The 14,725-nt window shown below is 35.2% G+C and overlaps 1 protein-coding gene across 1 annotated transcript in view; it reads left to right on the top strand.

Annotated features, from left to right (window-relative positions):
- KPNA3 (karyopherin subunit alpha 3) overlaps nt 1–14,725 on the top strand; it is a gene marked incomplete at both ends in the record, with an annotated part of 86,546 nt that overhangs the window by 45,877 nt on the left and 25,944 nt on the right. Inside the window, 5 exons of the mRNA XM_079721687.1 lie at nt 1,054–1,098; nt 12,999–13,088; nt 13,281–13,310; nt 13,398–13,450; nt 13,589–13,684. Coding sequence (XP_079577813.1) covers nt 1,054–1,098; nt 12,999–13,088; nt 13,281–13,310; nt 13,398–13,450; nt 13,589–13,684 — 314 coding nt within the window. The remainder of the gene's footprint in view (nt 1–1,053; nt 1,099–12,998; nt 13,089–13,280; nt 13,311–13,397; nt 13,451–13,588; nt 13,685–14,725) is intronic.

The following is a 14,725-nucleotide window of genomic DNA, read 5'->3' as shown; positions in this document are numbered from 1 at the left end:
GGATATTTTTTCCCTGCAAAGAGATTAATTTATCACTGCAGTTTAAGGAAACTTGACAGAGGTACCATAACAAAAGACTCATTAAATAAAATAATAGCATACTGCATCTAGCAGTATATATTAATAATAATAATATACCATGACATATAACCTTTATTCTGAAAATGTAACCATTTATCATATTTGTATGTGTAATAAAGTAATCCATTATATCACTATGTCAAGGGGAAAAGGGATATCTAGTCATTTCACTAATTCCTGTTAAGACATTCCTGATAGAGCCTCTTAGTAAATTGTAGAAGGATACTTCTTTATCTTTTGATACAAAATATCTATCCCAAATTTATTTTCATTTTTATGTGATTTTAAGGCCATGACAATGAGGCATTTACTTTTTTTAAACATGAATCGTTTGCAATAGAATACGTTAGTTGCAAGCATCAAAAATCAGCTCTGGCTGACTTAAGAGCAAAACCATAATTTATTAGAAGAATATGAGGTGGTTCAAAGAATGAGTTAATGAACACCAGGTAACTAGGAACACAGCAAGTTCAGGATATAGGCATGGTTCACTACCTTGTCCAAATGCTTCCTTTGGAAATTAATGTGCTTTTTTTTTCTTTCTTTCCATTTTGCTCTAGGTTTAGAGTTATAGGGGAGAGTTCTGCTGGCTGAGTTTAAGCTCATGCCCTGTTTTTGCTAGGAGAAAGTGAGATGCTTTAATAGATGGTTCCATCAAGACTGTACACAATGGAGAGTATATAATTCCCCATAGAAACCTGGGTGCAGTTAGGAAACGGGGATGGATCCTAGGCAGCCAAGCTCTACCTCCCACTCCCCACAAAACTAACCAACAGATATCCAGTAAAATAGACAGGAGTTTTGGCTTTTTAACCTCCTGTAGTTCATCATTTAAAGTCTAAAACGGATTAATCCTTAATCTTTAAAAATAGAATCTTAAACAAATTTAAATCTTAAATGTCAGAGGCCTTAATTTATGTACTAGCAGTATCAATATTTAGATACTTATAAAATTTTTGTTTTTCTTTTTAGACAATGCGAAGACACAGAAATGAAGTGACAGTTGAACTGCGAAAGGTAAGAGTGATTTGTGTTTAATAAAAAATAATTAGATTTTTTCTGATGTTAAAATTTTGTATAACTTGAATAATGAAAATACTATGGCAAATTAGTGGCCATCCCTAAAACTACACAGCATAAAAATATATCATTAAATAATTTATAATGGTATACATTTATAGAAGCTTCCATTTATTGAGTTACCAGGCACTGTGTGAAGTACTTTACCACTGTCATTGGAATTCTCACAACATCTGATGAAGTTACTATTGTTTTTTCTTAATAACCTCTTTCTGTGTGGGCTATGTGCTAGACAGAATTCCTCCACCTTCCTCATGTAAAAGTTACATGTCCTTGTTAAAGACACTTTAGAAAAATAAAGTAGAATAATCTTGTATCTTACCAATTGAATGCAACTATTGTTAAAATTTATTTTCTTTTCTTCCATTATTTTTGAATTACCTTCATTAGATCGTGTTTTCATGCAAGCAGATTTTATTTTAAGCAAATTTTAATTACCAGTTAACAGTACACATAATAAATTCTGTCTATATACATGTACATAAAAAAATAGATTTGAAACTTATTTCTAAATCTTTGTGTTTGTCTTAGAGTAGATTTTCTTGATCTAACTCACTCCTAAAACTCATATATTAAATTATCATCTTGAAACTTTTCAGTTTTAGAGAGAAAGAAGGTCTTGATTCTGAGAGTACACACTCTCTCACTGAGTCACTAGAATCAAATGGACCTGTGCATTTATTTACTCAATAAGTATTATCATACCCACTTTGTATTATTAATTTTTACTCAGCATCGATGTTATGCTCCTTGGTATAGTATATAGTTCCTGAGATCCATTCTCTTGTACCCCCTCTGCTGCATTTTTTATTAAATTTGAAAAATACTTGCTAATCCCATGTTCTTTCAACTCCTGAACTTCATGGATACTTACAGATTAACATCAGTGCAAGTTTTTTCAGCTCCTTGGGTCATTTGGACCAGAGAAGTGAACTAAACCTTAGCTTAATAAAGTAAGGTGAGCTCCTTGCCAGTCATAACACTTTGGACTTAGCTTATTTTTCTTTACTTTTTAACTTTTTATTAACATATCACACACCTACAGAAAAGTCAACACAACTTAAGTGTACAGCTTGATGAATTTTCACAAAGTGAACACATCTGTGTAAACAGCTCCTAGATCAAGAAAGAAACACTACCTGTATCCCAAGGCCCCTTCACAGTTTCTGCTTTCCCCCAAAGGCAACCATTATCCTGATTTCTAATATTATAGATTATTTTACATATTTTGCATATTTTGAACTTTATATAAATAGAATGGTGTGTATCCTTTGTATCTGGTTTTTCATTCATCATGTAAAGATCATTCTCTGTAATAGAGCTGATAGGAATAAAATTGGAATTAAGTAATTATTCATTTGTTGTTATCTCTTCACATTACACCAGCTCTCCCCAGATGTGAACCTTCACTTTCCCTTAACTTTTCATGCTTGGAATACAATTCTGAAACTTCTGTATTGGTCTTAGTATTACTCAGAATCCTCTCCTGTTTTAAGCTTTTTCACCCTTCTGATATGCTTATAAATCTAAGCTATTCACTTATATTTATATTTGGTGATTTGTTCCTTTTATAGTTGTACTGCCCTCTGTATTTAATTTATAGAATTAAAATTTCTTGCTTATCAGAGTACATCTTTTTAAATATTCACCTTGGTTTCTTTAGAGACCGCTTTCTTATCTCTCCTTTTTTTTTCCGTCTGGATAACATTATTTCCTTTCCAATTACTATGATTAATTCCTGAAAAATCCTTGTAGGAGGATCAAAATGAAATTAACTGAAGAAATCTCAAGCAGTTCCTTATTTCACATTTCAGAATTCCCTAAGTAAGCAGCAGAAAGTGACCCTTTCCTGAAACAAAGCCTATACTTCAAAGCTTAATTGATTTTGATATAATTCTCCAGAGGTGTGTAGAGCCCTTCAAAAGAAGATTCCTCCACTCTTTATGGTCAGAGTGTCTGCCTCTGATTTCAGCCTTGCTGTCTCTATTGCTCCATTGAGGAGACAGCCACAGCATTGTTATTACTGACATTGAGATTCTTGAAAATACAAGAACGAGAACTAGTTCCCAGTTTCTTAGATGAGCTCTACACACTTCTGTTAGATGGTAAGCTTCTAAAGTGAAGGTAGTAACCACGCTCCCTGACCCAGCCCCGACCCCCCACCCCAGTACTCCCAGATCTCTCTCCTAGCCCATCCCAAAATGCCCAGTCAAATTCTGGACATGTAGTTGGTACTCATTACATGCGCATGTTCAAGAATTTAATTGAATTATGATATCTTAAATTTTTACTTAAATTTAAATCATTTATTGAAGCTTTAAGAAAAACACTTTAGATATAGAACAGTGCTCAGAAGCACTGATCTGTGACAAGTCAGGGAGCTTGTGTCAAAATGTTAAACAAGACACTGCTTCCTTTACCACGGAAGTCTTTCTGCCTAAATAAATGAATAATGGAACTAAATGGTGTATTTATTTTCACAGTTGATTACTAACACAAGTTCCTTATCTTGCAGCAAACTTACAACAAATAGTTTGAGGACATTTAGCCAGTGACCATACTTTGAATAACACTGATACTGATCTATAAAAATTGAGGGTGAAATCTAGTTATTAATATGTAGTGCTTTACTGGCCTCAGACTCTTTTTGTTTGAACTCTTTTGTTTTCTTTTGTCTCCTTGATCTCTTGCATTCTTATTTAATTAGGCCCTTATGCATCAACATTTACACAGAAGTCTGTATTTCTGTTTTATATCATGTTGTAAACAGAGTTACATAGGAATTAAGTAACTTGCGTAAAGTCACACAGCTGAAAAATGGCAGAGCTGAGCTTCTAACCGTTATGCTATAATGCCTCTCAATGTGTAAATGTTTAAGTGAATAATGCCTTATAAATTGAAAATTGATCTAAAACCTGTCACTGGCATTTATAACTTTGGCACATTGTATTAAACTTGATATAATCTTCTCTTGGTGATTGATCAGTCAGATATGCCATAGTACTTTACTGTCATTAGATCTGGGATCGGGGCAGGTTGAGTTGTTACATAAAGAAAAACACCACCAAAATGCCCATTGGACTGATCAGATCCAGTACTTGTTTTAGTTGTCTGACTTAAGTAAAATATCTCTTTTTAAAAATAGCCTAAATTCCCCATATTAACAAGCTAAAGAGGAAGCGTCATATGATCATATCAATTGACGCTGAAAAAGCATTTGACACCCCATTCCTGATAAAACTCAACAAATTAGACATAGAAGGGGATTACCTGGACTTGATAAACAGCATCTACAACAAAACCCATAACTAACATCATACTTAATGGTGAAAGACTAAATGCTTTCCCCCTAAGATCTGGGAGCAAGACATGGATGTCCATTCTCACCACTCTTATTTATTGTAGTGCTGGAAGTTCTAGCCAGTGCTGTAAGTCAAAAAAAAGAAATAAAAGACATAATTTGGAACAGAAGAAATAAAACTCTCCCTATTTCTAGATGACATGATTATCTATGTAAAAAATGCTGAAGCATCTAGAAAAAAAGTTTCTAGAACTAATAAGTGAGTTTGCAAGGCCACAGAAAACAAGATCACACATAAAAGTTAATCACTTATTTATGCTAACAATGAGCTCTCAGAAACCAAAATTAAAAGCACAGTGCCATTTATAAGCACTCCAAAGAACATAAAATACCTTGATATACATTCAGAAAACATGTATAGGATCTGTATGCTGAATATTATAAAATGCTGATGAAAGAAATCAAATAAGACTTAAGTAAATGGAGAGGCATATACTGTGGTCATTGACTTAGTAAAGATGCCTGTTCTCAAATTTATCTCTTGTTTTCAAACTCTCTCCAAGGTTTTTTTGTAGACATAGACAAGCTTATTCTAAAACGTACATGGAAAGGCACAAGCTCTAGAAGAGCTAAAATAATCCTGATAAAGAGTAAAATAGGAACAGTTGCTCTACCCAATATTAAGGTTACTAGAATAGCTACAGTAATGAATACTGTGTGGTATTGGCAGAAGGATAGACATCAGTGGAACAGAGATAGAACCCAGAGATCAACCCATACAAAAACACCCAACTAATTTTTGGCAGAGCTGCAAAACTAATTTAATGGATGAAGGATAGCGTTTTAAACAAATGGTACAGTACTAGAACAATTGGACATCCATAGGCAAAAAGAAAAGAAAAAGAACCTCAACCTAAATCTCACACCTTATACAAAAACACAAAATGGATCCTAGATGTAAAAGTAAAGCATAAAGCTTTTAGAAAAAAATTTGGAAGAAAATCATCAGGATCTAGAACCAGGCAAAGAGTTCTTATACTTCACCACAAAATCGTAATCCATAAAAGGAAAATCGGATGTTAACAAATTTAAAAATTTTGCTCTGTGAAAGCCCATGTGAATAGGATGAAAATACAAGCTTAGAGACTGGAAGAAAACCACATATCCATTACAGGACTGGTATCTACCATATGTAATGAACTCTTAAAGCTCAGTAGTAAAAAAAACCCCAAACAATCCAATTAGAAAATGGGCAAAAGTTATGAAGAGACATTTCATTAAGGGAGATATACCAAGAGCAATCATGATGCTGCTGCTGCTGATTAATGCATCATTAGCCATCAGGGAAATACGGACTAAGACAAACTAAAAGCATGTATCAGAGTGGCTAAAATAAAAAAATAGTGATAATGCCAGATGCTGGTGGGGATACAGAGAAACTGGATCACTCATACATTGCTGGTGGGAATGTAAAATGGTACAGACACTCTGGAAAACATGCAAACTACTGATAGAAGCAGCAGCTTGCATGAATTTCCAGAGAATTATGCTGGGCAAAAAAAGATTATATACTGTATGATTCCATTCATAGAATATTTTTGAAATGATAAAATTTTGGAAATGGAGGACAGATTAGTGGTTACTGCGGGTTGGTAGGGGCTGGGAGGTGAGAGGGCATTTTCTGGTTTTGGAACTGTTCAGTATCTTGACTATAATGGTGGATACAAGAACATATACAGGTGATATCTATGACATAAATCACAGCAAGATCCTTTTGGACCCACCTCCTAGACAAATGGAAATAAAAACAAAGATAAACAAATGGGACCTAATGAAACTTCAAAGCTTTTGCACAGCAAAGGAAACCATAAACAAGAGCAAAAGACAAGCCTCAGAATGGGAGAAAATATTTGCAAATGAAGCAACTGACAAAGGATTAATCTCCAAAATTTATAAGCAGCTCATGCAGCTCAATAGCAAAAAAACAAACAACCCAATCCAAAAATGGGCAGAAGACCTAAATAGGCATTTCTCCAAAGAAGATATACAGACTGCCAACACACACATGAAAGAATGCTCAACATCATTAATCATTAGAGAAATGCAAATCAAAACTACAATGAGATATCATCTCACACCAGTCAGAATGGCCATCATCAAGAAATCTAGAAACAATAAATGCTGGAGAGGGTGTGAAGAAAAGGGAACACTCTTGCACTGCTGGCGGGAATGTGAATTGGTACAGCCACTATGGAGAACAGTATGGAGGTTCCTTAAAAAACTACAAATAGAACTACCATATGACCCAGCAATCCCACTACTAGGCATATACCCTGAGAAAACCATAATTCAAAAAGAGACATGTACCAAAATGTTCATTGCAGCTCTATTCACAATAGCCCGGAGATGGAAACAACCTGTGTCCATCATCGGATGAATGGGTAAAGAAGATGTGGCACATATATACAATGGAATATTACTCAGCCATAAAAAGAAATGAAATTGAGCTATTTGTAATGAGGTGGATGGACCTAGAGTCTGTCATACAGAGTGAAGTAAGTCAGAAAGAGAAAGACAAATACTGTATGCTGACACATATATATGGAATTTAAGAAAAAAAAATGTCATGAAGAACATAGGGGTAAAACAGGAATAAAGACACAGACCTACTTGAGAATGGACTTGAGGATATGGGGAGGGGGAAGGGTAAGCTGTGACAAAGCGAAAGAGAGGCATGGACGTATATACACTACCAAGCGTAAGGTAGATAGCTAGTGGGAAGCAGCCGCAGAGCACAGGGAGGTCAGCTCGGTGCTTTGTGACCGCCTGGAGGGGTGGGATGGGGAGGGTGGGAGGGAGGGAGATGCATGAGGGAAGGGATGTGGGAACAGATGTATATGTATAACTGATTCACTTTGTTATAAAGCAGAAACTAATTAAAAAAAAGAACATATACAGGTGATAAAATTGTATAGAACTAAATACACATAAACACACATACAGTGAATGCAAGTAAGACAGAAAATCTGAATAAAATCAGTGGATTGTATCAATGACAGTGTCCTGGTTGTGAGGTTTTACTATAGTTTTGCAAAGTGTTACCGTTGGGGAAACCTGGGCAAAGTGTACGAGGGATTTCTGCATTATTTCTTACAACTGCATGCAGATTTACAATTATCTCAATAGAAGTTTTAATTAAAAAACCCTGAATTAGGGCTTCCCTGGTGGCGCAGTGGTTGAGAGTCCACCTGCCGATGCAGGGGACATGGGTTCGTGCCCCGGTCCGGGAAGATCCCACATGCCGCGGAGTGGCTGGGCCCGTGAGCCATGGCCGCTGAGCCTGCACGTCCGGAGCCTATGCTCCGCAACGGGAAAGGCCACAACAGTGAGAGGCCCACGTACCGCAAAAAAAAAAAACAACAACAAAAAACCCTGAATTAGTAAGTTAGAATCCATTTGAAAAGAAGAAAAGCAGCCATTTGTTAAGATCAGTTAAGTGATTCTGCAGGAACAATAATTTGTGTTAGGTTGTCAGATTTTTACCTGATTGATGAACAAGTAATGTTGTTTTTTTTCCTCCAATTTTCAGTTGAGGTATGACGCACTGATCAGAGTGCCCAAAATGTAAACATAATATATAAAACTCCTGGGTGAATATTCATGTAACCACCCAGGAGTAGTGTCACTTCATAAATGTTTATATTGAGGGGAAGATCTATCTTGTGAGCATTTTTTTCCTACCTCTTTAGAAGCATTTAGATGCAACCAGAGTTGGACTACATCTTAAAAAAAGCAAGCAGTAGAATATATTTAAGAAACAGTCTCTGTAGCCAGCACAGTCTCAGCTCTGCAGTCTCTGGGTTCAAATCTTAACTGATATTTCCGAGATATATAATTTAGTTTAGCCAGGTTCTCTTTGTCCCCATTTATTCATCTGTAAAATAAAGATTTAAGTTTTACAGGGCTGGCACTAGATAAAGATTTAAAACAATGAGGGTATTGCTGGGTAAAAACAAATTTAATTACTTATTTAAGTTTGAAGTGTGGCTGGTAAATAATTATCTGTCCTTCATCACATATGTAAGAAGTGACTGCTGACTTGTTCCACATATTTAGGTATAGGATTGCAAGCCACTTTTTCAAGATGGAATGAAAAAGAAGAATTTTATATAGAGATTAATAACGGAATTTGTTAAGTCAAAAAATATTAGTTCAAGTCATAAGAAATTGCCTGTAATTAAGCTTTTTGATCTACAAAGTGGCAATTCCATGTGGTTCAACCAAATGTCAGAAAACAGAAGATCTAAAAAGTATTAAATACATACATGGGATAATAGATTAACAATGGATTTCTAAAGGAACTTTAAAATGGATGTAATCTGTGTGTATGTGTTTGGAGATAAGGTGGGTGTTGAAACTACTCAGTTTCCATGTCCTCTGAGCTCCCCTCCCACTTGACAAAAGAAAAAGATACCTTTTATAGGTGCTGAATTTATAGTATAGTCTCTAAGAGGGTACAAATCTCTAGGTGACAAGCAAAAGGACAGTTTAAGTTACTGGTTTTGGTGACGCCTCCTTTAATGGTTAATCACATCACCAGAAACCTGCCCAGAGACTGATTATCTTAACTTGGGTTGTACATATTTTTTTGCTGAGAGTGAAGTATGACTTTCGTGCCCTAGGGTGCCCAAAATAGACTATGTTAGGATGTTTTCAGTTCAAATATGAAGGTTGTTACTTAATTTTTGATAAAAGAAACAACTTACTAAGAAGGTATAATAATACTAAACTTGTGTATGCCCAAATATATGTAAGCCAAAATCGACAAAATTACAAGGAGAAATTTGTCAAAGATATAATCATTGTGGGAGAACTTTTGTCAACAACAAACACACTAGTTAACAGGAGATAGAAAGGTGTAAATAGCTTAATATGTGAATATTATCTAATAAACACATATAAACCCCATGCATATTTGAAAATTGGTTTTGTGATAGTATAAAGCCATAGTTGCTACCCTGTGCAGTGAGGTACCATGGGACTCCATAGTGAATCAGAGGAATACCTTGGGATATTCTAAATTTTTGTGAGAAACACAGTGACACTTAACATTTCAGATACCACAGAATCATTAGATCTTGAAATAGTTCACAATTTAAACATTAGATTGCACTGTGTTTTTTTCAATCACACATTTTGTCTGAGTGAAATAAAATTATTTTCTTTTAACTTCGGTGTTTTTCCCCCCAAATTACTATTAAGTTGTTTGGACCTAACCACCTGATAAAGGAAACTGTGGGGTACTTCCTTTGGCCTACACTTAGGCCTATAGACTGAGAAACTTTGGGAAACTCTGGTATAAAGTAAATGTCAGCTAATTTCAGTGTTGTTCAGACTTTGTTCTCTGATCACAAAACAATTAAATGAGAAATCAGTGAATGAGATAGTTACAAAAACCTCATAATTGTGGGAAAAAAGTAAGCACTTCTAAATACCTTGGGCATCAAGAAATCCTAATGGAAATTAGTTAATACCAAGATATGAACAATAGGAAGATGCTACATGTCAGAACCTGTGCAATACAGTTGAAGTGTTAACTTTATAAGAGAAGTTTATAGCAAGTAGAGAATAAAAAAATAGGAATTTAAGGGACTCCCCTGGTGGCGCAGTGGTTAAGAATCCGCCTGCCAGTACAGGGGTACAGGTTCAAGCCCTGGTCCGGGAAGATCCCACATGCCGTGGAGCAACTAAGCCCGTGCACCACAGCTACTGAGCCTGTGTGCTACAACTGCTGAAGCCCGTGCGCCTAGAGCCTGTGCTCTGCAACAAGAGAAGCCGCTGCAATGAGAAGCCCACCCACTGCAATGAAGAGTAGCCTCCGCTCGACACAACTAGAGAAAGGCCGCACACAGCAACAAAGACCCAGTGCAGCCGGAAATAAATAAATAAAAAAAAAAAAAAAAAAAAAAGTACACCCATCACTCAGCACCCGGCTTCCTTGATTCTTAGCATTTTCCCATATTTGCCTTATTCTCACTTTCTCTCTGATATGTGTGTGTATGTGTGTGTGTGTATATATATATATGTGTATATATCTCTCTGTGTGTGTGTGTGTGTGTGTGTGTGTATATATATAGTGGTGTGGTGCCCCCTTACACCCTTAACACATCGTTAATACATCAGTTCATACACCTTTCAATGTAACCACAGTGTGTTTGTCAAGTTCACATAGATAAATTTCTACTATCCAATCCTTAGGCCCCGACTCATAGTTTGCTAGTTTTTCCCAATAATGTCCTTTATAAACCCAAGATCCAGTCCAGGATTAGACATTGCAGTTAGTTGTCACGTTTCTTAAGTCTCGTTCAATCCAGTAGTTCTTCAGTCTTTATCTTTTATGACTGTGTATTTGAAGAGTACAGACTGGTTTTTTAATAGAATGGCAGATCTGGGTTTGTCTGACTTTTCTCAGGTGGTTGTTATTACTACTACTACCACTACTACTATTGTTATTATTTTGGTCGGGAGTACCACCAAGGTGATATTGTTTTCTTGGTACATCAGACCAGAAGGCATACCATGTTGATTTTTCCTTTACTCTTTTTTTTTTTAATGTATTTGAAAATTTTTTTCTTTTTAATTTTTATTGGCGTGTACTTGATTTTGTGTTAGTTTCAGGTGTACAGCAAAGTGAACCAGCTATACATATACATATATCCACTCTTTTAGATTCTTTCCCATATAGGCCATTACAGGGTATTGAGTAGAGTTCCCTGTGTTATACAGATTCTTCCTTTACTCTTTTTTTTTTAATGTCACCTTTAAAACAAAAGATTATTTATTTATTTATTTATTGTTTGGCTGCATTGGGTCTTTGTTGCTGCACGCGGGCTTTCTCTAGTTGCGGCGAGCGGGAGCTACTCTTTGTTGTGGTGCGCAGGCTCTTGTTATGGTGGCTTCTCTTGTTGTGGAGCACGGGCTCTAGGCGCACAGGCTTCAGTAGTTATAGCACGCAGGCTTAGCAGTTGTAGCTCGTGGGCTCTAGAGTGCAGGCTCAGTAGTTGTGGCGCACGGGCTTAGTTGCTCCGCGGCATGTGGGATCTTCCCGGACCAGGGCTTGAACCCGTGTCCCCTGCATTGGCAGGCAGATTCTTAACCATTGTGCCACCAGGGAAGCCCTCTTCCTTTTCTCTTGATGATAACCTTTGCCACTTGGTCAAGATGCTGTCTGCCAAGTTTTTCCTCTATAAATTAATAAGTATTTTGTGGGGAGCCACTTGGGACTATAAAATGTGAATGCATGGATTTTCATATTTGTGAGTTGCATTAATTTTAAAGTAATGTAGAATTAATTACTTGAGTAGTTACTAAAGAAGTATGCTGTGATATAATTTGAAGTTGGTAATCTCTTAAGGGTTAACATATACATAAGCATCTGTTTAAACATGCTTACTTGTACATAGCACACAAGTAGATGTCATGCAGATAAGCCAGTAAGCTTCAGATGTCTATTTCTAGTTTTAATTTTCTATTTGATCTGAATTTTAACCTCTGTCAATATCTCATCAATAGCTTTCTATTGTAATCAAACACTTCTGTAAATATTGTTTTGAAGACTAGAAGGTCTTGAAATTTTTAATTGAAAAGAATCTTAGATATCATTTAGTCTTTTATCTAATTTATTTTGACTTAATCCTGTAGACAAACTAAAATCTTAGAGGAAATTTTGTTTAATCTATATATTATGTAAAATGGCACAGGTTGCCATTACAAACAGTTGAAATCCCATAAAATGTAGAAGTATTGTGCTGTTGCAAAAGCCAGATAGGAGACTTCCCTCACGGTCCAGTGGTTAACACTCTGCACTTCCACTGCAGGGGGCACAGGTTCAATCCCTGACTGGGGAACTAAGATCCCACATGCTGTGCTGTGCAGCCAAAGAAAAAAAAGAAAAAGAAAGGTTAAGATGATTAAAAAAACAAAAAAGAAAAGCCAGATAACAAGAGTTTAAATCTGAGATTATAGCAAATAGATAGCATTTATGCTAATGAATTCCCATTCCCCCCCACTCCCAACAAACATACAAACCTTAACATTTGAGAAGTAAACTCTTTTTCATTAAGCTGACTTCTTAATAAATTGCTTCAGGCAACCATTAGCATTAGCAGTAAGTTGAAGAAAGCTAGCCTACTAGTTGAAATATATTTGCTAGACTTTTATAATAATAATAATTTAAATTTAAAAATTTAAATCTTCATTACAGATTAGGAGGCACAGTATTGGTCAAAACAGTTGGTGCTTAGTAAATTTTGTGTCTGTGTGTATGAATGCTGGCCTTTAAACCAGTTAATTTTGTTATCAAATCCAGAATGTGGCCTGTCATTGGTTTGCAGTATACACATTTAATTCATATTATCCTTATGTAGAGATTTTGTGTTTGTTTCATAGTTGCCTGATAAAGTTGAAATAATTTTAGTGGATTTTTCATTAACAGCAGCCTTCACGACTTCTTAGCTATTTAATGGTTGTCTTTCAGAACAAAAGAGATGAACACTTACTGAAAAAAAGAAATGTTCCCCAAGAAGAAAGTTTAGAAGATTCAGATGTTGATGCTGATTTTAAAGCAGTAAGTTACCTTGTTCTTATAAGGTGTTTTAAAAGTAATTTTATAATAACCAGAGAACTTCATTCTCAATCTAAGACCAGTTTTACAATGATAATTAAGGTATATTAACTCTTATCTTTAGTAAATAGATTATTCAATAAATGTAATTTTGCTATTAAACTCTTTGCTGAACTATCTTTTTTTCTTTTTAAGCAAAATGTAACACTAGAAGCTATATTGCAGGTATGTTATTAATTTAATATTTTCATTTTGAAGTATTTTGAAATTGATTTTTTTTTTAATTTCTGAAATTTACATTTGGTGTTGCAGAATGCCACAAGTGATAACCCAGTGGTCCAGTTGAGTGCTGTCCAGGCTGCAAGGTAACTACTGATTTGTCCAGAGAGAGAAATAGGTGTCATGCCTAGGGTGTTTTAGCTCATAGTCTAGAAGTAGTACATTGTTATTTCTGTACATATTTGAAAATTATAGCAGTTAATTTCTTATATTTCTTTTTCTAGAAAGCTATTATCCAGTGACAGAAATCCACCAATTGATGACCTAATAAAATCTGGGATTTTACCAATTCTAGTGAAATGTCTAGAAAGGGATGATAAGTAAGTATGGATTTGACTCCCTGTTCACTTTTTTCAGCTAACTGAAAATTTGTGATTATTATTTAACCAATGGGTTCCATTTGGTTTTGCATTTATCACATTTGTCATGTATTTTAATGTAATTTTCTTATTCTGTGATCATACTCAGTAGACCTAAAGTGCTTCTCTTTTTAGTTTATGAAGTGTGTGTATATTTTCTAGGAAAATTTTAGCGTCTGTTTATTGTCTATTCTAACTTATCTCAAATATTTATAGTCTTTATTAGTTAGTTGGTTTTTTTAAAGTAATATTTTAAAACAACCCAAATAGTGTTTGAGTCACTCTTTGCTTATGAGTCTATATATAGATTAACCTCATGACTTGAGTCAACATGAATGGTTTCCAGAACTGAGTAGCTCTTTCTTACCCTGGGAATATTCCAGCTGATCTGCTGATACTCTGAGAAGTCTTTAACAGAACTCCAACCATGAGTGGTTGTTTATCATCATGGTTTTTATTTGTGGTAAATTAAAAATAAGAGGGCAGATTATAATTTTCCAGAATAGAAAGGGAAAAATACCACTTGGTATCTTTTGAGGTACTGGCCCCATTTCTGTTAGTGTTTAGAGAGATCTCGGTGTGCTATATCTTAAACTTCATCAGTTTGAGTTAAGTGGGGAGAATGTAAGTTTCAACTCCAAAATACATTAAAACAAAGGCTAATTTTGCGTTTAAGGGGCGTTTAGACTTGGGATATTTTGCTAAGTGTTGTCTGTGAGATTTTCAGGTGACTAGATAAAAAGGTGATATATAAATGTTTCTACTAAGGGTTTTCATTATTTAAAAATACTTCCTTCTGCTTTGATTATGTGCCACAACCATCCCTCCAAAAGCCCTTAACACTTTTTTAATACTATTATATATATTTTCTATAACAAGATTTATTTAAGTAAAAATAAGTTTTATTTCAATTGTTAAACAAAAATTCTATTTACCTCTACTTTTAAGGCCCTCTTTTTGTTCTTGATTTGCTTTTCTTTCTTCTTCTTCTTCTCCTTCTCC

The sequence above is a fragment of the Hyperoodon ampullatus genome, assembly GCF_949752795.1.
Source record: "Hyperoodon ampullatus genome assembly, chromosome: 16".
NCBI lineage: Eukaryota > Metazoa > Chordata > Mammalia > Artiodactyla > Ziphiidae > Hyperoodon > Hyperoodon ampullatus.
Note: the sequence above shows the minus strand (reverse complement) of the source record. Positions and strands in the feature narration are given on the sequence as shown.